Source organism: Sesamum indicum, linkage group LG1 (genome assembly GCF_026168435.1).
Source record: "Sesamum indicum cultivar Baizhima isolate 11 linkage group LG1, ASM2616843v1, whole genome shotgun sequence".
Classification (NCBI taxonomy): domain Eukaryota; kingdom Viridiplantae; phylum Streptophyta; class Magnoliopsida; order Lamiales; family Pedaliaceae; genus Sesamum; species Sesamum indicum.
The window spans coordinates 18,059,854-18,084,607 of record NC_142657.1 but is presented as its reverse complement, the minus strand read 5'-3'; the positions used below and the strand labels follow the sequence as shown (position 1 = coordinate 18,084,607).

The window sequence follows — 24,754 nt, the reverse complement described above, 5'->3', positions numbered from 1 at the left end:
TGAAATGTTTTGGTGATTGGTCAAATTAAATAAGACGGCATGTGTAAGATTCAGCAACTACTGCATATTGTCTGTTGCAGAGAATTTCAAGTTCTTGATGTCAGGCCTTAAATTATTTTTTCCATCCAAGGTACTAAATCTGATGTAGTTGTTAAAAATCATATAAGACTTCTGGGGATTTGAATAGCCAGCCTGTTGGATTGACTTATTAATATATTACATGTTGCTTTGCAAATGTTAAAACAATTATTTGCATAAAAATTAGTCACTATCACAAGGGAAATTTGGTTTGTGCTAAAAGTAAACAGCTGCAAAGATTGTTACTCTGAGATTGTCTGAGTTGTTTGTTTGCGTTTTTGGAGAAGATCAGAAAACGGCTTGTGCTGCTCTTGTTTCTCTTTCTCAAACACTAGAAAACATAAATTATCATCATCAATATTGTTATATTCCCCTAATTTGTGAGGAGCAACAGTTGGAATCACTCCAGAAAAACTTAACGCAAGCTTTTTCTGGAGGATTATTCGCAGAATGGTGGAGAAACAGTTGAAGAATTGGAAGGAAGAATCAGGGCCGTGGCCTATTGAGCAGAAGATATCATTGGATCCCAATTCTCAGATCAGATGAGCTTAACAGATGATTGCTGAGTTAAGAAGGGTCTTAAACAATTGATTTCTGCTATCCAAAAGGCAGCTTCTTGATTAAAATCTTGTGGGAGGTACATGGAGATTGAGCTTCAAAATGTAGATTGCAGAAGGTGATGGACAGAATTGATTCGATCATTGAACAGAGTGAAGAGCATTTGAAAGAGCTGCCGAGTTGAAGATGTCCAATGCTGTTACTCTTCAGCTCCTGCTTCATCAAGAGTAGCGCCACATGAGGGAAACAAGATGGTGGGATTTGACAATGATGCCTTGGAGTTAAAAGCTCGGCTTTGTGGAGAAACATTGAATCTCCAAATTATTTCACACGGGCGGTATTGCTAAGACTACTTTGTCTAGCAATATTTTCAATGATTCACTTGTCGTGTATCATTTTCATATTCGTGTGTGTTTGCTCTTTCATTTTGCTAAAATATCCTATCATTCAACCCATTGGAGATCTTCTCATACAACTTCTCAACCCTAGATTTCTTCGATTAAAACTTAATCTATATTATGACTTATAATTTATGTAAAAATTTGGTGATTCTCGTGATTTAATCTAATAATAATGAAAAAAATTAAAAATAAAAAAATAGCTCGAGTGTGAATTGTAAGAGCTCGTCGAGCTCGACTTGTTACCACTCCTAAACATAATTATGAAAACACATAAACGCGTTGCTTTATTTTCTCCGTCTTTCTGGAAAAAGTCCAAAATATTTCAAAACCCAGATGGAATACTTGTTGGGAATGCAAAGAGCTAGCCTGTTCATACATTGCAAGTTGACTTTTGAAATATTTAACCAACTTATATTTGCATAAATAATTAGTCAATAGCTGCAAAAATTGTTGATCACTCTGAGTTGTGTGTTTGTGTTTTCGGAGAAGATCAGGATTCAGGAATGGCTTACGTTGCTCTTGTTTCTCTTGCTCAAACACTGGAGCAGATAATGAATCATCATCAATATTGTTGCATTCCTCTTATTTGTGAGGAGTAACTCTTTGAATCTCTCCAAGAAAAGTTGAGCTTCTTGCAAGCTTTTCTGGTGGATTATTCACAGAACGGTGGAGAAACAGTTGAAGGATTGGAAGGAAGAATCAGGGACGTCGTCTATAGAGCAGAAGATATCATTGAATTCCAATTTTCAGATCAGATCATTGAATACCACGAAAAACATGTTTGCCCACAAAAAGATTGCTGTGGAGTAACAAAGGGCCTTAAGCTATTGATTTTTGCTATCAAAAGTGCAGCTTCTTTACTGAAATCACCTGAGAACTACATGGAGATTGAGCTCCAAAATGTTGAGGAGAATGAGGAAGACTTGCAGAAAGTGATGGAGCAAATTGATTCGGTTGTCAAACAAGTGATGAGCATCCAAAACAGCTGCACAGTTGAAGATGTGCAGTGCAGTTACACTTCAGCTTTTCCTTCCTCAGGTGGAGCACCAAATGTGGGAACAAGATGGTGGGATTTAATGAGGACCTCTTGGAGTTAAAAGCTCGGCGCTGTGGAGAATCGTCTATACTCCAGATTATTTCAATTGTTGGGATGGGCGGTATTGGTAAGACTACTCTAGCTACAAATATTTTCAACGATTCACTTCTTGTGTATCATTTTCATATTCGTGTGTGGACAACTGTATCTCAAGATTATCATCTACGCCAAAAGTTCTTGTTGCTTCTTTGACTGATCAAAAAACTACGGATTTAAGTAACATGATGGATGAAGAACTAGCCGAGTGTGTCTACAAAACTTTAAAGGGTAGGACTTATCTCATTGTAATGGATGATATGTGGAGTACAAAAACTTGGGATGATGTGAGGAGATTTTTTCCGGATGACCAGAATGGAAGTCGGGTCTTGATAACCACCAGGCTATCTGATGTGGCTGTGTATGCATCTTCAAGCTCACTTCATCAGATGCGCTTCTTAGATGAGGAGTGGAGCTGGAATCTACTTCATGACAAGGTGTTTGAACAACAAAGTTGCCCACCTGAATTAGAGAGAATTGGCAGAAATATTGCTCAAAGCTGTGGCGGACTTCCCCTTGCAATTGCTGTGGTTGCTGGAATTCTCGCAAAGGTGGACAGGACCCCATATCATTGGGAGAAGATTGTAGAAAATATAAGCGCAGCTGTGGCCTCAAATGATGAACACTTCTCAAAGATATAGACTTTAAGCTATGATCGACTACCGTGTCATCTCAAAGCATGTTTCCTCTACATGGGAGGTTTTCCAGAGGATTACAACATTCCGGTCTCCAAGCTCACCAAGTTATGGGTAGCTGAAGGATTTCTAAGACTGAATGGGCCTAAAAGCTTAGAAGATTTAGCAGAGGAGTATGTGGAAGATCTTGTTAAAAGAAATCTTCTTTTGGTCACTCGGAAGAGATCCAATGGAAAAATTAGATTCTGCAGGTTACATGATCTCTTGAGGGACTTGAGCATACGGAAAGCTCAAGAAAAGGAATTTCTTCATGTCGTCAACACTTGTGTGAGAGGCATCCAAAACCGGCATCGTCTGAGTATCCACTCTGTTATTTCTCATGAATTTCTGGATGAGTACGCCCGTGCCTCGCCTATCCATTCTGTGTTGTATTTTTGCCATTACATTGAATCATTATCCTTTCTACGAGGCTATAGATTACTAAGGGGTATTGGATGTATTGGAAGCACCTGTAACTTCTGTCCCAACTGAAATAACACAACTATTTCATCTGAGATTTCTTGCTCTGGCTCTCACTTACTCCAAACTCAGGAAAATCTCTTGCTCCCTTTATCAATTTCAAAACTAAAGATTCTTCAGACCTTAATGATACGTGTATACGGATGGGATACAAGTGATAGCATATTAGTTCTACCATTTCAGATATGGGAAATGCCAAAATTAAGGCATCTTATCTTTTTCCAAGGAAGCATGTTACACACTCCTTCGGCTGCTGCACCAAGTGGCGGGCAAGTTCTAGAAAATCTGCAAACACTCTATGTGGACAACTTCAGATTCACAAGCAATACCATTGAAATGATTCCGAACTTAAAGAAGTTGAAGCTTTACTATGATGATGCGTCCACAGCAAAGTGGGCAAAGTATTGCCTCAACAATCTGGTCCATCTGTGCCAACTTGAAACTCTGAATCTCATGTTTACCTTTATGTTGATGTGTGAAGTGGATCCTTTCCCTGCAAGCTTTGCTTTCCCACCCAAGCTTAAGAAGTTAACTCTAAGCAAATGCAGACTTCCTTGGCAAGGTATGGCGGTTATTCGTTCGTTGTTAAATCTTGAAGTACTCAAATTAAGATACATAGCCATTATAGGGGAAGAGTGGGAATACAGTGATGGGGAATTCCAAAGGCTGAAATTCTTGCTGATGGAGAAGTTAAATCTCAGAAGTTGGTCAGTAGAAAGCACTCACTTCCCATGTCTTGAGCGCCTGGTCATCAAACAGTGTCTACAACTAGAGGATATCCCTTGTGAGATTGGGGACATACCAACACTTGAGTTGATTGAGGTAGACGGAGGAAGCAAGTCTGCTGCTGATTCAGCAGTATTCATACAAGAAGAACAAAGAAGCCTGGGAAACGATCTCCTTCAAGTTCGTATCCATTCTTAGTGTGAAGAAGAGGACATCAATGGCCTTTCTCTTTACGTTTTATGTCATTTTCTCATATATATAGCTTCTCTTAGTGAAACGTTTTCCCTTAGCCTTATTCTTCCACGCAATGGGTTTAAACTCTCCATACGTTTCCGTTGGAGCTACGGAAAATTTTTCATAAATAGACCGCATTTTTCTTAATTTCCCTGCAAAATCTTTGAGTTTCATCGGAAACTTTTTATTTTTCCTAATTTTTTAACAAATAATTTATTTTATACTTTTAACCACAAATATATCAATTCTTAGGTCACGTACAAATATTTCATTTGATGATAAATGATTTAATATTATGCTAAATTGGTAATGTTATGTGTATATACCAATGTAGCAAGGTAATATATGAAGGCATCATATAACACATAGCTAAAAAAATAGATAATTATATTATTATTGTTTAGTTTCAATATATAGAAACTACATCAAATAATAACTCGGAATATACAATCATATACTACACGAAAATAATTTATTTTAGTTAGCATAAATGATAGAAAATTAAAATAGATAAGGTTGAACTAAAAAGAGAAAGTTAAATTTTTAATTTTACTTTTACGACTCTTATATATGTTTCTTTAATTTTACAATTTTTCTACAGCGTTTCCAAAAAGTTTCTAATATTTATTAACTCGAAACTTATGTTTGAAACGAAACTTTAATCCATGGTTATTGCACCAGTTAACTAAATGAAGGAAATTTCGCAATTCATTTTTCGATTCAGTGTTGCGATTTCCTAATAGTATTTTCGTTACACATTATCGTTTTCTAGTTGTTATTGAACTGGAGAATGAAAATCATTGTTCTTTCTTAGAACCAACATATGGGAATCACAGAAAAAAGAAAATTCATTGTTGGAAAAAGGCGATAAAAGAATCTCCTTCAAGTTCGTATCCATTCTTAGTGAGAGGAGAATGCAAAGGCTTTTCTCTTTCGGTTTTATGTCATTTTATCTTATTGCCTGCGTTGGTGAACATTTTCCCTTGGCCTTATTCTAGCATGCCATGGAACATTATTTCCAATCTTCGTGCTGCCTTTCACAGCTTTGAAATGAGCGGTAAGCCTGGCTCTGTATTGCTTGAAGCACTGATGAGCTGCTGGTATGAATGGTATGGTTATATTGTCTTGAATGATGTTATTCTGTTGTTTTCTGTGTAATGCTGATATGAAGTCAGATAGACCGCGAATCTTGTGGTGGAAAAACTGTTGATATATGGAAGTGTTAGTGCGAGAAGGTAATTAGTGCATCATCCTACTCAACTCTTTTACTTGACCATCTAGCAAGTGCGAAAAGGTCAAAATATTTCAAAAGCCATATAATACTTCTGGGGATGCAAGTGGTTGACTTATTAATATATTACAAGTTGCCTTGCAAATGCTTTAACAACTTATTTGCATTAAGAATTAGTCACCTTCAAAAGGAAAGTTTCTTTTGTGCTAAAAGTGAACAGCTGCAAAGATTGTTACTCTGAAATTGTCAGTTGTTTGTTTGTGTTTCCACAGAAGATCAAACATGGCTTATGCTGCTCTTGTTTCTCTAGCTCAAACACTAGAGCAGGTAAACCATCATCATCGATATTGTTGTATTCCTCCAAGTGAGGAGCAACAGTTGGAATCCCTCCAAGAAAAGTTAATCTTCTTGCAAGCTTTTCTGGAGGATTATTCGCAGACTGGTGGAGAAACAGTTGAATGATTGGAAGGAAGAATCAGGGACTTGGCATATCGAGCAGATGATATCACTGAATCTCACTTCTCAGATCAGATTGGCTTAGCAGATGATTGCTGTGGAGTTAAGAACAGTCTTAAGCAATTGATTTCATTAAGGGAGTGCAGATGTTGCTCTATCACATCTCAAAACCACCATATCAATCCGATGTTCTTAATTCAATCATTGGGTATTCTGCGTCTGCCTAAAGAAGACGTAATTGATTTGGCTTATGCTGCTCTACTTTCACGTCACAGGAGATCCCCAAAGACAAGCCGATGCTAAAGCCGGATCTCAACCCAAAGTTTTGATCTTGCCTCCCCAACGAGACTTGGGTTTGCCTTCACAAGTGTAACCCGCAAGTTAAACATAGTTTTCTTGAACATCTAACTGGGTTCCATGTACCGTAGGTTTGCGCATTTAGTCGCATTCTTAAGTTTTGCTGTCAAGAATACACAAAAATGGTTTCTAAAAGAATATGGTTATCAATATTGGACTACTCAACATATTTACCATTGCAGGCAGCCATAGAAACTTAAGACACTTGGAATAATAGATTGAGAATGGAATTTCCATTACAACTCTTACTATGTGCGCATGCGCTCCTTGAATTGATACACGACATGCAACAAAACTGCTTTCCTAATCCTCTACCGCCATTTGCTACACATTCACTCCCATCTAATTTCTATTTCCATCTCTACAGATGTAAAGAAAAATTATCCACACAAAAGAAAAGAAACAAGGATAAGGAAATTGAAGAATTGCAGTAGGTTTGATACTCAGACACACGAACCAATTTTGTGCTAGGCTCGTCCTCAAGAAAAAATGTCCCGGGAAAAAATGATGGCAAGAGAGACGAACGCTTTGCACCTGAGTCTGAAACCAAAATCATCCAAAAATAAGCATCAACTCCTGTAGAAGCTTCATTCCGTTCAATGGTCCAATCAGCTTTAAAGCAAGCTTCGCAAAACACCAATGATTCCCAAGAACAGGAAAGACAGACTTGAATCTGGAAAGATCTCTGGGAAACATTGGGATAACTTCAGATTTCCTTCGCAGTTTTTCCTAGATATTGGAAGTAATTGATCAATCAATCTCTCCTTCTTCAGGATCATTTGAAGTATCGAGAATGCTTTGAGGTTCGACTTCTTCCTCCTCCTCCTCATCATTTTTCATGTACAACCCAAGTTGCTCCAATGGATTACTATTTGCCCGAAACTTGAAACTACCAAGACCTTTCAGAGAGTTTTCAGGGCTTGCCTCCTCTATGAAGCTGTGTAAGTGCTCGTCTGGAGCAGACCTGAACATCTCCAGATCTTCCATAAACTGACTATTCTCGTTGATATCAACAGTCTTCTCCATCTGTCGAGATTGTAATGCTTGAGTAAAGAGTGGGATAAGTGTGCCCGTACTATGTTTTTCCCATTCCAAGATATTCAGTAACTTTACCTGCTGCAGAGCTTGGCGAGCGGCTTCCCTTTCAAGTTCCCTTTTCCTTCTGGCTTCTGCTGCAGCTTCAACTTCAGCCTTTTTTCTGGCCTCTTCTGCAGCTTTGGCCTCGGCTTGTAATCGGGCTTTCTCTGATAATACATTAAGTTCATACCATTATTGCAGGGGAAAGTGACGGAATCAATGCACTAGCTTCGTACACACAAGTTAACAGAATTAGCCAAAACATGAAACAGTTTCATTTAACTCAAACCTTCTCTTCTTCGCCTTTCAAGCTCCTCTTTCTCGAGCTTCAATTTCTCAGAATCTGGTTTTCCTCCCTGAAAATTTTAAGATGCCACAATCAATGCGACTTCATATTAGACGTTGAATGCATAATTTCACTTGTAAATCAAAAGTTGCATACTTTTTCAATGGTATTCTCTTGAGCTTTAATTATGATATCAGCAAATCGGCTTCTCAATAAAGCTGCACGGTATTGCTTTTCAGGGGAGACTTGCCTTTCTGGTGGAGCACTCTCCCCTAAGATGTTACAGCATGATGGTGAGACTATGCTGCACATTTAATAGCACGCATTTTCTTCAATAGTTATCACTGCTTACCCTCTTGGCGACAGTTGGGCGGCTCCATAGAGTAAGAGTTTGCCACTGAACTGTCCTGAGCATTCCCATGCAAAGGGTCTGCAATTATAACCTATTAGTAACCTCAGAAGGAAAAGAACATATAGTAAAAAGTTATCTTGCTAAACTCACAAGAGCCTCACCTCCAACATTTGGATCGCCAAGGCAACTGTCTTTCCGTTCTACTCTAGTATCTACAGTTTTCTGAGACCGCAGAAAGGCAAAATAGGTTTAAGAATCACATATAATAAGGAATTCAAAGGATACTGAACCTCTATGGCATGACTAGAACAATGAACCAAAAAGAGATGAAAAACAAAAAGGAGATAGAGAAAAAGACGGGGGAAAAGGCCAAAATAAAAGCATACATTCACAACACTTGCAGGAACTGAATTTTTGACACCGTCAACTTCACTGGCGGAAGAACTTTCAGAATCTGTATCAGAGCAAATAGAAAACCAAACATCAGGGTAAAACAGAAACCAAATAATAAGTAGATCACAATATATGCATGGTGGCAACAGATCTCTTTTGTCCTGTTTCTCAGAGTGCATAAATGTAAATAAAGGCAAGATAGCACTGTAGATTGTTTGATCAAATAAAATCAGAATGACCATGCTTGTAAATTATGCATATACCTGCCTTTAGCAAGCCAGAGTGAAACCATCACATGAAGCAAACAAGAAAACAAAAAAGGGAAAAAGCAAAATGAAAAAAGAAAAGTGCATAGTAACATATGGCATCCTTCTCCCAATTTAAAGAAATCAAAAGAATGGGTATGATGTTTTTCATAACATGATTATTATGCATGTCCACCTAAGTGAATGGTTTCAATTCACTTTCCGCTGAGTCCATGTGTCATCTCAATGCATAGGAAAAGGCAAAAAATAAGCTCCACAGAGAACCAGATGTGGTGTTGTCGTCGAGTAGCAGACAACAATCTCCTCTAAGTAACATGCTAGAGGGCATAATTAAACCACTACCATGGAAAATTGACAAGAAAAGTAGGTTTAAATAGCTGACAAGGAAAAAGTACAGCATCCATCGCGCCATCCCATATTCAATGATGTAAGATAACAAACATAGCCATAAAGCAATTAAAGATTATTTGCCAAATACAAAAATGTGAACTCAAGAAAGTGCTGGCGAATTTCGAAGCTGATGATTGTGACATACACACTGAGTATCACTTATCTAGACCCAAATGCAGCAGTTAATCACACGAAAAACAATCAACATGCACCAACAAGAGGCTGTACTACCTCGTCAAAGCTTACTGCAAAATATTCTAGCAATGCTTAAATCTAAGAATTTACCTCTCCAAGTCCATCACAAGATTTTGCAGGGTTATATTAACAGTTACAAAAAACTAATTATTGTTTAAGAAAAAAGTAATGGGAAAATCAAGGACCTATCAATCAGTCTGTGCAAAGTGCCACTTGTTGTCAACTGGGAGTAGGAAACGGAAAGTAGCATGCAGGACTTAGCTTTTTGAACAGAGCCTTGGGACACTTCCCAAATTATTTCATTTTATTTCTTTGTAAAATCATGAAAGCATCATATTAAAGTGTCACAACAGGTGATGCAGCCTCCAGGACTATCATCTAAGGAAAAAATCGGATGAAGCTGCCACCAATCTTTCGAACAGCAGCTCTGTCTATCCAACGATGGAAAAGTCAAGAGGCAAATTCACGAGCCATTGGATCAGCCTCTTTTTAAAGCGGAAGTTCAGTCAAAGGGCCATACGATGGTAAGTGTTGTGCTTCTGCACATTTGCGAGAGAGAAGGACAGGGAAAGAGCGGAAAAAGAAGACAGCAGAAGAGGAGAAAAAAAGAGAATGAGGATAATTCTAGCAGACAAGGACAACTGTACATTTGGAGTGTTTGCACGAGCCCGTGCTTTTCGGAAGTGCTGAATTTGAGTGATCTTGACAAATGTGACTGATTGTAGAAACAGGTATCTTTTTTGAAAGTTAATTAGAAAAGTAGATTAAAAACACCGAGAGCATGCCTGGTAGTAAAATAACTTATGCTTGTAATTAAGAACCAAAAGACCAAGAAACTCTTTTTCTTATTCTCCCCCCTTTTTCTATGTTTTGCTTTCTTCTAAATTCATATTATTCTTCCTTCTTATATAACCTCAAAAGCCATCCCCATCACCACCGCAACTCTCCTTCCACTACCCAACCACCTAAAACCACTGCTGGAAACTACCTTTGTAGAGCCACAAGTAGCAACAGAGATGTATTTCCCCCATAGCACAAAAGCTACAGGTATGTATATATTTACACAAACTCACAGCAAAATAGTTATACACACATATACAATCCCCACAAAAAGGTCAATAAACCTCCTCCCAGTCAGATATGGGTTTATTAACGATGTTGGTGCTGATGGGCTTATATGCATGTGGTGGAAAAGTACAGAAAAGTGGGCTGGTGTACAAAGGAGTAGAATTCTCTTTAATGTGATAAACTGTAAGGGCACTTTTTGGTTGGTGGGGTTATGCATGATAGGATTGCCTATCATGAATAATCACACGTATGGTTCATCGGTTAAAAGCCCGATCTTGTGGAAATGGTTCTACAGGAAAATATTTTGGGACCTAATGCCCATTAATTGCCCACTAGATGACAAAAACACATGTGTTTTTTTCCCACTCAAAGCTGATTGGTCTCCCTCTTCCTCCCTTATCTCCCTCTTTTCCACACAACCTACCACCATTCAGTATCTTTTCTTCAGAACCAACTACCTTCTCAAGTACATACCTCAGGTACGAAATTAGGTGGCAAAGCGTATATAAAAATTAAGTGAATCAGGTACCAAATTCATGCCAGATTGAAAAGCATATACGATGTCATATATAAACATGTTTGCATGCTTTTATTTTTTTGAAACATAACCACCCTTTTGAAAAATGTCATATATATGCGTACTTGTAATAAATTCGAAAAAAATCTTTTGCCTTGTATGAATTTGAACCCCCAGAAAAAGAAAAACACTTGACAAGATTTTTATAGTAATACTGCAATTCGATATATAATGAGAGGAATTTTCTTTTGTAACTATTCACATACTGCAGGGTTAATATAGAAATAACTTCATAAAGGTTACCATTTTTCACATGTTATCATGCTTCATAACTGTATTATCACATGAGATATCTCTCAATACAATATGGCAAACCAAACAAACAAGCCCTAGAAGTATAGCACTGAGCTCCCTTCTCTAGTCAACCAAAACAACTTACCATCTCTAAGGTTAAAGTTAGATTGATATGAATTTCAAATCCCTAATAACATATGCTTTAAATTTATTTGGATAATTCTAATATTGAAGCATCAAATCCTTCGATTCTGATTTGAACTATATTTTGTTGAACATTATAGATTTTAAATTCTTTTAATATGCAGTCATTTGAAATCATTTTTCTAAAACCTTTCTCAAATCCAAATCCATCAATCCAAATATAGCCTAAAAGACTTGGTAAAGCATGGACTATATATTCAAATTTACATGTACTAGTTTGTAAAGTACTAAAGTTGAACAATTGATACTCTCCAGGACATGCATAACAAAACAATATAATAGATGGCAAATATTATAGTACTGCAGACAAATGTACATTCTGAAATAATGTCTGCAGAAAAAACCAACAGAAATATGAGAAACATTAAAATATGCGAGGCAAAAACTCTCAGCTCAGAACTGAGATAGGAAGTGATGTGGTATGCAACTTAAGATTGGAATACACCCTTAATCCACACATAATTTGGAAATGAGGAACTAGATTCAGAAGCTTCAATACTCCATAGGTTTTCAAATTTATTATTACCAATCTCCATGGATGAAATTTGGAAAGCTTATATGTTACTGTTAAAACAATATAGAGCAATATGCACGTAGACTCACAGATTTACTCAAAAAATTTACCCTTTTACTTTCTTATGCTAAAATCCAGGCCAATAATCTTACATGGCTTGAGCGCATACAAAACAGAAATCAATCTCTTACTGGTCTCTTGCCATTCTCTTTCTGAATCTAGAGGATTCAATGTCAAATGAAGTCCTCAAGATATTTCTTAATAAGAATATATAGAACAGGAAAAATAAAAATTAAGGCGAAACAAATGAGAAGAAAATGTATGAGTTTCATGATAGACAAACCCGTGGATGAGGATCCTGACTCACTACTGGAGCTTCTTGAACTAGTGCAATTACTGTTTTTTCGGCCAGTATCCTTATCAATCTTTATTGGAGGAGAACTGGACATAGGTGGAGGATCATCGCTACCAATATCCACATACTCATCAGCTGGCTCATGGTCTGATTATTGTTTGGAGGAAGGGAAAAAATATAAGTCAAAATCAAACAAGGTACAATGCCCACTAAAGTCTAGATGCAAGTTCATCAGCACAAAAGAATATTTACCTTTGCAGCTAGAGAGGTTTCTAAACCCTGATTCCTTTTGCATCTGCAAAATATATACATGCATAAGAGTTATTCACATATGGAGTATAAAACTAGTGCGGACACGTTAAACACTTGTATAAATGTACCTCAATTTCACAGGGCTCCAGCGGTGCTTGTTTTTTCTGCTTCTCCAGTAGATAATCATCCAAAAGTTTCCGCAAGGTGAATAGTGTATCATCGCTAAGAGTGTCAATGTCAATTTCTATCTCATCCTCGCTGACTTGACTACTATTTAGAGTGCTCTCTTTCATAAAATTGACTATATTGTCAGGCAATTCCGCCAATAATGATTCCAACTCCACACCCAGTTTTTGTTTCTCAACGTCAGTCATTGCCCGCTTATCTCTTTCTTGCTTCACCTTGTTTTCCATGGAAACAGTTTTCTGCTTCCTGGAAGGAGGCACAAACGCACTCTCAGGTTCTATAATGACACTTGACTTTGATGTGGATTCATCTCCTGCTGGTGGAATTTTCCTCTCAATTGGTTTCCACCTCACTTCAAAGTATTTACTCATTACCTCAGCCATAATATGAACATCATGTCCAGGGGGGTTATAGGTCATTGCATTTTTGAACGTGAGTCTTACATCCGAAGCAAACTCCGCCGGACTTGAATACTGATTTGAAAGTAACTTACTTTTTACTGTCCCCAAATCCATCGGATGTTTAATTACATTGAAGTAATCTGGTATATTATGTCTTACGATATCCACCGGATCGTTAAAGATCCACGCATGCTGATGCGCCATCAGCCTAGTTAACAGTGCCTCACACTGTTTCATCACCATAACAAAACTTGTACTCTGTGGAGGGCCCTGCTTCACTGATTCATTTCTCCTGGCTGCCACAGGCCCGCCTTTAGTGCGCGGCCCATTTCTTATAGAAGTACATTTTTTCTTTCCTGGCGCCGTAGGCGCATCATTAGTAGACATTGGCAAGCTTTCAACCGTAGCAGGTCTCTTTGCTCCATTTTGAAAACTATAAACATCTGCAGCATCTAAAGTATAAGAAGCTATCTTCCTCTGAAGTTTCCTGACTTGTTCAAGCTCACTCCTCAACCTCACCTCTAAATCCCTCCTCTCCAAGGTTGACATCTTAGATAGTGATAAGAACCTAATGGGCACAACAGACCTATCATATCCATCCACATTCAAGCCAATGCGTTTGGTACTAGGAATACAAGAATCCTGCGAAGCAGCCAACTCGGTGTCAAGCCGGCCAGAGCTCCCAAAACCTTCTGATTCAGCCATTGTCTCCACTGCATGACGATAATCTGGTACAAACCCAGTGGAGTGACCCTTGGAAACTTTCCGTGTTTTCCCCATCATAACCACCGACCCAGTCTTTGAGAACTTTCGCGATTCCCTGTGCCCTGTGTAATCTATCGGGATAGTAGGTGCCATAAATTGAATTCCCAGATTGTACTCATATCAACTCTTGCTTATCCAAAAACTTCTGCTCTGACCATTAAAAAGCCCAACTTTCAAGACAATTTTCAACTGAGACACCTTAATTCGTACCATATATGCAATATGTCATGTCCAGAATGTAGTCCGTATAAATCTTGTCGTTTCTTACTCAACTTCAATTTACAATTTATATTTGTCCTTCTCAAGATTACTTATAAAATTCAAGCAAACAATTTCAAAAACCAGACGAAAGCTAAATCCAATCAAAACCCAATCCCGAACAATCATGCAATACCAAACCACAAATCCAACTCAAGAACATTTAACATCTTTTATCTGATTCGAGAAATCGACGGAAGCGCAGAAGCGAAACCCTAGAATCAAAAAAGAACGAAAACAACATCCCCATTGAAATTGTTCGGATCCAGAAAGATGGGTAAGGGCTTGGAAGGGGGTGGTCCCACCGGGTCCGAACGAACCCTAAAAGCTAAAACAAATTGAAGAAAAGAAAATTTCTAGAAATTGTATATATAATCCTATAGATAACAAAAGAGGAATGAATAAATATTACATGTTTTTTAGAGAGAGAAAAACAGGAGAGAGAAAGAGAGAGGACTTACGAGCTTAGGATTCGCTGAGGCGCCTGGGCTGCGAGGGATCACGGTTATTTAAAGGCGAGACTTGCCTTGATTTTGACCGTCGATTTTCGAGCCGTTAAATCGGACGCCTGGAGATTAATCCAGTTTCGCGATCACGGATCCATATCACACGGTTGGAGAGTACTGTCTGGGTGACGTCGTGTCAGATGCGCACACGTGGCGCCAAAATAGCGCGAGTATGGGATAATTTAGTAGCGTTGTGATGATTGGCAAAGGAGCACGTGGTGGGCACGCGTGGCATCGACTTCTTACCCACGAGAAATTCATGTGCTTTTCATGTTTGAATTTGTTTTTCCTGTTGGACCTATTGCTGTTTAGTTGGGCTTTATGTTGGGCCTCTTTAATTTTCTGTAGCAAAACAAATGTCAGAGAAGTTGAATTTGGGCCCAATTTAAGCTTAATGGATCTTGATTGGACATTCATTTCAAGAGATCAACTTCCATACCGGACCCAGCCCAAGAGAAACCCAAAACTCAAAGAGATTACGACGATCGGTAGGTTCTCTTATGTCTGTTTGCGTCCAAGACTCGATTAATTTTATCAATCAATATATTACTGTATTCTAATAAGCGGCGAGGATGAAATTGTTTCAAACTCTAATACTATATCAATCCACCGCGCACATGTGAAACAAAGTTGTATCAGGTTTTTTAATAACAAAGTATGTTTATTTTATTTTGAGCTGATTAAATCCAATTTTGCAATGTAATAAATTGTTCAAAGCATCATTTAGAGTTAAAAATATGTCGTTGTTTCTTTCTAAAGCATTTGCAGGGCAATGTTTTATGGTGGGTATAAATACATGAACTAAACTCATTTATTTTCTCATCTCCACATTGAATAAAATTCTGTGTATAGCAAATTTGTAGTTTTAAGAATAGTAATTTTTGTTTACATCAAAATTAGTTTGAAATAATATTATATTTATTCATAAAACAAGCAAAGCAAACAAAAGTGCTATCTTATTTTTTCATTAAGTTTTAGAAGCAGGAGCAGTGCTCTAAGACATCTTCCCAACAGCCTTATTTAAAAGTACTGAAAAATTTAAAAACTGAGAGTGAAACCAAAATCAAACAAGACCATATTTAAAACTGCCAAAGTAGTCGTACTATTATATATTCTTCTTTTAGAAAAGAAAAGGAGAAAATGACAAAAAAAATTCAGAAGAAAGAGAAGCAAGCATGCATGCATGTGACCATACTCATGCTCCACCTGTCTCAATACACCTACCTTTCTATCCTCCATCTCCCCTTCTCCCAAACTTCTTTTTTAAATCAGAACATATCAAAATAAATCAATTATATATTAATTATTTTTTGGATCTAATAAAAATATTTTTATTACTTTTATTATAAATTCAATTCAATTCAAATTAGAAATTTTCACTAACTCTCTACTCATTATCTTTTCTTGAAATAAAATTAATAAATTATTATTAATCAAAATAAATTAATTATTTCAAGTATAAGTACAATATTACATGTACAGAATGAGGTTCGAATCATAATTTTAAAAGTCATGAAATTTCAACTTCATCCCGTAAACTTGACGTCATTGGCCAACTCCCTACTTATTTATACTCATACACACATTAATTTTGCAGCTTTCTGATTTACTGCTCTCACTGCTTTTGTTCACACACTCACGCACTAAAAATATCTCCCCCAAGCCTGCACCTTTCCTCATCCACATTCTCAAATTCTTGCAACTACAGATTATGACTCCAAATCTTATAAAATTTAATTTTAATTAAATTACACGAAAGTATTTTTTTAAAATTATTATTTCGTAATTTTCTGGATGAAGTGTTCCAGACTGCTAAGTATTATAAATATTAAGAACACCTTTTTCACAATTATTCAATCTTGAATTATTATAAATAATAGATTGGACTATATACATTTCACTTACCCACTTCAATCTACACCAAAAATTCCATGAATAAATTTGAGGTTGTGGGTTCGAATTTCATAAAATATTCGTCTCACTTTATTTAAGTTATTATAATTTATTTATTTAATTTTAATAGATATCTATGACTCAATTTATCGAAATATTAATATAACGATACATATAATTAATTACTGCTTAACCAAAAAAAGTTTCACTCCTCGTGAGATTTTGACATAAAATTATAAGATGTCGGAGATATACGTTTCTGGAGGCATGAGACGTAGGAGCTTGTGAGATATTTTAAATACGTAGGGCAGCACTCCTTGTAAAAATCGACTGCTGTAATTAAATGAAAAAGATTTATTAATGCTAAAACAGGATTTGATCACTATTTTCTTGTCACTCAAAACATATAAATTCAAGAGAAATTGGCATTGGTGCATACTTTCATGTTCTAAAATTGGGGCAAAAATTAAAAAAAGGGATAGGAAATAGGGGGAAGGAAAGGAAAAGGAGTATTTACAATTTCTAAGGGGACTTCTGCATCAGTAGTCGCTAAACAGAAGAAGTAGTACTGCTGCTACTAGCACGATTTTGATTAGCGATTAATTAGATCCTAATCCACTTGATTTACTTAATTACCGACCCAAAGAGAGTGCAGCCGTAGTGTCCAGTCTCCATGCAAACCCTCCACAGTCCATTCTCCACACGTCGCACGGCACCGTTTTAGGGTTCTTCTCCTTCCCGCACGTAACCACCTTCACCCTGCACGTGAACGCCGTGCATCCTACCGGCAGGCTCACCCCCTCCTCCACCACCAACCACGCCGCCACCTCCCCCTCCCCGGCCCCTTCCCCCGCCACCATCCTCCTGTACGCCGCATTCGTCCACCTTACCCTGTTCAGGCCGTCGGATATGAACCCCGGACACGTGTCCAGATCCAAACTCCTCACCCTCTCCTCGTCCGTACGCCCTATTCCGTCGTAGCCATAACAACCCACCACCCACGTGTCCGTCACGCATTCCACCTTCACCCACGACCCCACCACCACCATCCGCCCCATCGGCGCCGTTGGATCGTCCAAACCCGATCGAGCCGCCGCAGGAGCCACCATCCCACCACCGCTTCCTCCATTTCCAAAGCTCAGCCACAAAGGAAAACTCTTCTTCGACGCTACCTTCGGACTTTCCTTCACCTCTGATACCTCCGGCAGTAACGGCAGAGTTTTAACAACCTTCTCTTCGCCGGAAACAGATCCACCGGAGTCGGTGTTTTGCGGCGATGACTTCCTTCTCCTGCTATTACAATTCCGCTTGTTCACAGTACTATTACTCCCATCTTTAGCCGCATGCCTTCTCTTACCGCGGCCTGTTTTAACAGACGGGCCGCTGTTTTCCGGCGTGGTGGATCCGCTGCTTCCACCACCGGAAAGAGATCCGTTGGTGGAAGCTGGTTTTGGAGCTATGGGACGAAACCTAAGCATTATACGGTCCACCTTAGACATATCATACGCACCCCCGGCGTACCTTGCTATACAGCACCCACCCCTCTGGTCCATTTTTCTATAGATTTAAGTTTCTTGATGATGAGAAGCTTTTACACAGAAGACGCAGAAAATCCGGGGAGTTGGATTTATACAGGGGGCGGAGAGGGGTTGGCACGTGCGAGGAAAGGTTCGAGGGTGAGGCGCGTGCCAGGGAGATGATTGGTGGAGGGTGGTACGTGGCGATAGGAGGAGGAGGGACCCACGTGAGAGAAGGCTGGAGCAGCCAATGAGAGGAGGGGAAAGTGGGGCCCAGAGGAGAACCAATGAGAATGGAGGGAGTGGCAGTGACTGGGAGCCAGAAGAGGGGCACGTAGGGTTGTATCTGGGGCCTCGTGTACGGCGGTGGAAGTTCCAGAACAAGGGATACGTGGTCGATCGGGATTCGAGAAGAACAGGGGAACGCAGTGGAGGTGAAGGTGGACGATTGCGCCACGTGGGTGGGAAGGACTGTTTGGGTATGAGGGTTTGACGAGGGTATTGTTGTTGATGTTCGGTCGAGTTGATTTGTTGATATGGGATCTCTCTGATGTGCTGTTCTGATGGTGGTGTGATGTTCCGTAACGGCTCTGTTTGGATCCATACATTTTCATTTATATTGGAGTAAACAATTTTAAAAAATACATTAACAATTCTAAAACAACCAATATATTATTATTATAAACTTTACTATGTAATAAATTAATATTTTTAAATTAAAAAATAAACTCAAAGTAAATAAAATTGATTGTGAAAATGGTATGTTGTTAAACATTTTACATTTATAACTTAATTGACAATAGATTAGAATCACTTTGAGAATACATATTTGGGGAAATTAATATTAATCCATCTTTTCCCCAAAAGAAAAAAAAATGGAATGATGTTATTTTGATTATATGAATTTCAATTATTTAATAGTAAATGGATATTTTTCAAATCAATGAGAAGTAAAACAAAAATAAATAAATAGAATAGTACAAAACTAATGATGATATATAACCTTTTCTAATACCAAAATCCACTACCAAAAAAAAAAAAAAAAACGTTATTTCATGCGCTACAAACAAATGCGATTCAAACTTTATAGTATTATCAATGCTACTGATTATGATCAAATAAATTAATGTGAAAATTTAAATATTGACTATAATTAATTAATATATATCATAGTTTTAATTATGATTAAAATATTTATCATAATTTTTTGTTGTGACAAAGGTATTTATCATAATTTTTAACTATAATTAATGCAAAGAATAGTTACAGCATAGTCACAATAATTATTATTGACAATTTTGGAGAAGGACATGAGTTAGTGCTATCATAATTGTGCAAGTGCTAAAATAATTAAAATTGCCAAAATCTAAAATTACAAGGTTAAATTGCAAAAATTAATTCATGAATAACAAAAAATACCACATCATAAATATAAGATTAAAATTGTAATTTTTCGGATCTTATACACGGTCAGGAGATGTCTTTGTCAGTATAATTGAGTTTTGTAGTGATTTCAAGAATACTGACCTGTTGGGTCAAAGTCACCATAAGTGATGGATGGAAAAGGAGTCTACGATGAGAAAAATTCCTACCCGCATCACATTTGTTCAAACTAAATCAAATATAGAACAAGTGTATCATGTTTGCTATGTAATTGGTCATTTTTTTTTAACTAAACATCAATCACATAAAAATATCTTACACTTACTATATAATTGATTTAAATTTGATCGAGTTAAGTCCCAATTAAAATCTCCAGATAATATATATGTATATTCCTGGCAGAAAGTTTTTAGCATTAATGATGGCATCCTCAAACAAAACATTTAGAGCTCTCCACAGACAATTAATGTTCCAATTGTGATTCGGACCACATGGCCTCCAACCTCCACAAACCACAATTGCTGTCCTAAATCAGACCAACCCTTGTTGTTTTGATTAGATTCTCGAAGATAACCTCTCATCACTCTTTAACGTGACGTTCCCGTTAATGCTTTACTTCATTGCTCCCCATATTTAGAGAATCAAAAAGGGCATCGAATCATCCCAAATTAGTGGATGCCAAAAGTGGTCATATAATTAGTTGCTCTAAACAATTAGTGACATATTTACAACGATGATACAAGAATAAAAAAATATATATAATTATCATTACAAGAAAATGAATATATTACTCCTTGGATTGCAAATATTAAAAATTTAAAAATCATTATAAATCAATACTATCAACCGCAAATAAATAAATCAATTAAAAATTTAAATTTTGCCATCGTTCTGAATTATGATCAAAATATTCATTATGATTTTTTAACAATAGCTAACACTTTCTACAATCGTCTACTGAAATAACATCAAATTGTCATTCATAAGAAAATATCAAATCTCTTATGGGGTGTATCACTAGTTATTTCTGTTGGAACAATACAACAACAATAATGGACACTTAATGTATACATTTTGAGTGACAATGTCAGAATCATCATTTGGTATTTCATGAGTCAGGTATTACAGCAGCCACCAAATATTTTTGAGCATTGAATTCCCATTTTCTAACAATGTGGGTGCAAAATTCCAAGTGAAAGCAAAGATTTGAAGAATGTCAGAGAGATGATCCTCCTATGTGCAGTGGAAGAACACATGTGGTCCAATGAGATGAAGAAGATGATGCACATGGTAAAAAGCAGTTCACTTCTATTGGCCCTTTTGGAATCTGTGCTGATAAAGGGATGCAATGTTGTTCCAATGTCTTTAGGGATGCTCTTGGAATAAGGATGGAAAGACAGGGTCCATGAATAACATCAATCAGAATCAAATAAAGAATGGGACTTTGTATTTTCTTTGTTTTTCTTCTCTTTTTTTAGCTTTATTGTGGGTAGAAACAAAATATTTTCATTGATCTTCATTATTTTCCTAGTTTTTCATGATTGGAGTATATTATATTTATCAACACAAGGATTTAAATGCCCCTCTTTTAAAAAAAAATTTACCACATACCATAAGATCCGTGCCTATCGGTTTTGGGTCGGATCGGGCTAATAAGTGTAAATTAAGATCCTAGCGTAATGTTTGGATTTGTGTTTTAAATATTTTATTTAGTATTTTGAATGTTTTATTTTGTATTCTGGATGTTTTATTTTTGTATTTTGGATATAGATAGCAAAAAATAAAGATAAGTAAGTGTGTGTTGAAGATAAATAGAATGTTTTGAATTTGCGTTTTGAGATATTTTAAAATAAGTGGAGTAGGTTTAATGTTGGGATTCTTTTATATATATTTTTATATATAAATATGTATATATATAAATATTGTATGTTTAATGTTGTATTTTTTGGGAGACAAAAATCACTGTTTATTATCAAATCATGTCTCTTTTATATTATATATATATATATATATTATATAGAAAGTTAAAAAATAAAAAAAAACACACAGATAAGATGTAAAAATACAAAAACAAAAATTATGTGTGTTTTATCTTGTCTAAAAAATGCAAAAACATGAATCCAAACATAGTGTAGATTATTTGACCACCCAATTGAAAATGATGCCACGCGAAGCAGGCAGGTGGACACATTTGACCCTATAAAAATGATTTTATTATGCTTCATTTATGTTAAGATACATTTATTACAGTTTACCTACATTAAATATTTCAATCTGACTTGTTTTATCTAGACTCGAGCTAATTTAAGCATCGAGAATTTTAATTTGGAACCTCACAGCAAGTCTAACAGTCTTTTCTTTTCTCATATTTCATACTTCATTTGGGATACATTTTAACGATCTCGTCCTTTTATCCAAATCAAAACAATAATACTAAACATTATTAATTACAATCATTCATTAATCGGCTCTTCAAAAGTTTCAAAACTCAATTTTTTTTCTTAAATCATCCAATTATCCAAAACAAAGCCACAAACAAACTGGAAATCACCTTTATTTTTGTCGGGAAACCTGCCAAATTATATATATATATATATATATATATACTCATGAAGATAATTAATTTGTAAGATTACATGGATCATCCAACCAGAAGTGGATACGTAGTTGCAAATTATTATAGGGTTTGACATGAGCATATGATGGAAAACCCGTCAGACAAGTGTCCCCTTTAGCCAACTGAAAGTGACAGCTGAGCCCTCTGATTGATTGGCCTATCACTTAACATCAATGGCTGCGATTCATTTCTCAGCCCGACAACGTTAAACCCATCTTGGAAATCAACTGCACGTCTACGCACAGTGATCATTGCTGATTTAAGCTGGTAAGAATGAATTCTTTTTAATAAAATATTACTAAATTATATTAATATCCTTGTAATGAAACTTAATTACACAATTTAAAATTGTAATTGCCAAGTACTCGTATGCCCTTATTCAGTGATATTTTTCTACGTAAATATTCTTTAGAATACATTAAATTAATATCCCTAAAAGGGTGTATTTGTAATCTAAAAAAAGGATGTATATTTGTGTATTTGAACTTAATTTAAGGAGGTGTCAAAGTAATTTACTCCAAAATAATTATAAATTTGAGTTTTTCTATTGACATGAAAATTGATATGATGGATAATTTGTATATATTCGTAGAAATAATTTACAATTTTGAAGGCATGCTCTAATTTACAACTGCATATATTGAAGATCGTATTATATATAAGTTAGATTATATATAATTAGTTGTATATAATATATTCGATTCATGTGTACAATAAATTTAAAATAATTAAATATTATTTACTAACTATTTTTTATTGTTGGAAAAATAATAATATAAAAATAATTATGATAAAATAAATAAATAACATTGAAAGATAATATTTAGGGTAGAGAAAGATAAAAAAAAACATATTAACTAAAAATAAATAATAATCTTAAAAAATAGATTTTACAAGTATTGGGAAAAAGTGAAAATTAGCAGGTGGGGAAAAAAAAGAGAAAAGAAAAATAGTATACCAAGAATAAGAGAGACACCAAGAGGTGATCACCCTTAATATATAGTATAGATATTAATCAAATAATAAAATATAAATTATATATAATCATGGTGTTGAAAATGATATTGTAGTACGTAAGTAAAAATTTATTCGAACTATTTTGATAATAAATCAATTATAGCATTAGCAATTTAATAGTAAATAATAAGAAGAAGAAGATATCAGAGATAATTATTAATAGATTATCTTCAAATTTTTTTTAAAATAAAATAATTTACCTCATCGTCTAAGAAGATAAATTGCTTCATTTTAAAAAAATACATAAGGTAAATTGCAGCATTTTAAAATTTTCAGAGAGATAAATTGTTATTTTTTTCATAGATGATAATTTGCTTATTTAAAAAATACAGAGAGATAAATTACTTGCATTTTTCCCGATATTCATTTCTACCTAAGATTTGAGGCTAAAATTACAAATACTTATTATAAAATGTCTGGTCATGATACTTAAAACATATCAAATTCTATACAATTGGTCATATCCAATATATGTATATATATAATTGAAAAATAATACGTAAGTTTATCCAACATGCATCCTCCACATTACTGAAAACGTATAATAATTTGAAATACACGTTATTCTCGTATTCAATCCTATATATATATATATATATATGTATATAGATTGATGATGTATTGAGCAAGAGCTAATAATAATGATATTTTGGTGATGGATAGGTATGAGTCGCTTTTGAAGGCATCAAAACAAAAAATATCAGGAACAAATATTAATGCAGGCCTAATTAATTTATATATAATTAAGTCAAGATTTGCTTGATATATTGAAGAATCGTCATCACAAGATCCACCGTCCACATGTCCTTCTCAAGATGAGATCACACTGCCGTATTATGGATGTTTCCATCACTGCATGCACACTACAAACTTGGATTATTTCATTATTGGTGGTAATAATCTTAAAAATTTTAATTTAATATTGTCATATTTTTATAGATTTCACTTCAGTAGATTGGAAATAATTCATTAACTTATGTTCTACTGTATATATATATATGAAAAGGTATATTAGAAGAAATTTAATATTTAATTATCATAATTAGAAATATTCAGCCATGACAAAAATATTTATTATGACTCATAGCAACGGCAAAGCTAGTTTTCCGTGATATGATAATTCAAGTTTTTGCATCGATTTTTATTTAATTATAATTAATAATAATTATTTATTATGATTTTAGTCTATATCCAATAAAATGTAGTCAACAATAAAGTTCCTTCTAATGGTACATAATAATTTTATTGAAAAAATTACATTTTATGTCCTATAAGTTAGTCCTTTTGTAATTTTGATCAAATTATTTTTGAGCTAATCACATTGATCTCTTGATTTAAAAAAAAGAAATTAATCCTAGGTGTGACAAGATTTACATAACAACTATGCTCGTAAAGGTTTACTTTAAGCACTTATCAGTCATTTTTCTTAAAAAAAAAAAAAGATAAAATGTGAGTTTGTAATTTTTCCGTTTTTGAACCATTTATACTAAAAATTGTAAGTTTCTTCCTATCAATTTTTGCATTTTATTTTTAGTTTTAATTTCAAACACTTTCACTTCACAACAATCAAAAATCAAAAACTACAATTTCTTTAAATTCTGTTCCCACTAGGAAAATAAAAAATAAAAAAAATTGCAAACAGTTCCCCAGCCTGCCAATAATTCTATACTACTATTTAGTAGGCTAGAAACACAAAAAATCTTAATAATCCCTTCTAGAAG

At 35.5% G+C, this 24,754-nt stretch overlaps 3 protein-coding genes across 3 annotated transcripts; 1 reads left to right on the top strand and 2 right to left on the bottom strand.

Moving 5' to 3' along the window:
• Positions 1 to 2,846: 2,846 nt before the first annotated feature.
• Positions 2,847 to 4,411, top strand: LOC105166988 (putative late blight resistance protein homolog R1B-16). The gene is made up of 3 exons (XM_088883243.1): positions 2,847 to 3,232; positions 3,338 to 3,885; positions 3,952 to 4,411. Exons 1-3 carry the CDS (start codon positions 2,862 to 2,864, stop codon positions 4,245 to 4,247), a joined length of 1,215 nt encoding a protein of 404 aa, XP_088739369.1. The 5' UTR covers positions 2,847 to 2,861; the 3' UTR covers positions 4,248 to 4,411.
• Positions 4,412 to 6,518: 2,107 nt separating this feature from the next.
• LOC105166329 (transcription factor GTE10) lies at positions 6,519 to 14,595 on the bottom strand. The gene is made up of 10 exons (XM_011085644.3): positions 12,619 to 14,595; positions 12,491 to 12,533; positions 12,227 to 12,385; positions 8,429 to 8,496; positions 8,204 to 8,264; positions 8,043 to 8,120; positions 7,847 to 7,962; positions 7,694 to 7,760; positions 7,441 to 7,571; positions 6,519 to 7,353 (listed from the first exon to the last, which is right to left on the bottom strand). The coding sequence occupies exons 1-10, from the start codon at positions 13,933 to 13,935 to the stop codon at positions 7,078 to 7,080; spliced, it is 2,316 nt and encodes a 771-aa protein (XP_011083946.1). The 5' UTR covers positions 13,936 to 14,595; the 3' UTR covers positions 6,519 to 7,077.
• Positions 14,596 to 16,830: 2,235 nt separating this feature from the next.
• On the bottom strand, positions 16,831 to 18,105 carry LOC105166323 (uncharacterized). The gene has a single exon (XM_011085631.3). It carries the CDS (start codon positions 18,050 to 18,052, stop codon positions 17,132 to 17,134), a length of 921 nt encoding a protein of 306 aa, XP_011083933.1. The 5' UTR covers positions 18,053 to 18,105; the 3' UTR covers positions 16,831 to 17,131.
• Positions 18,106 to 24,754: the final 6,649 nt, after the last annotated feature.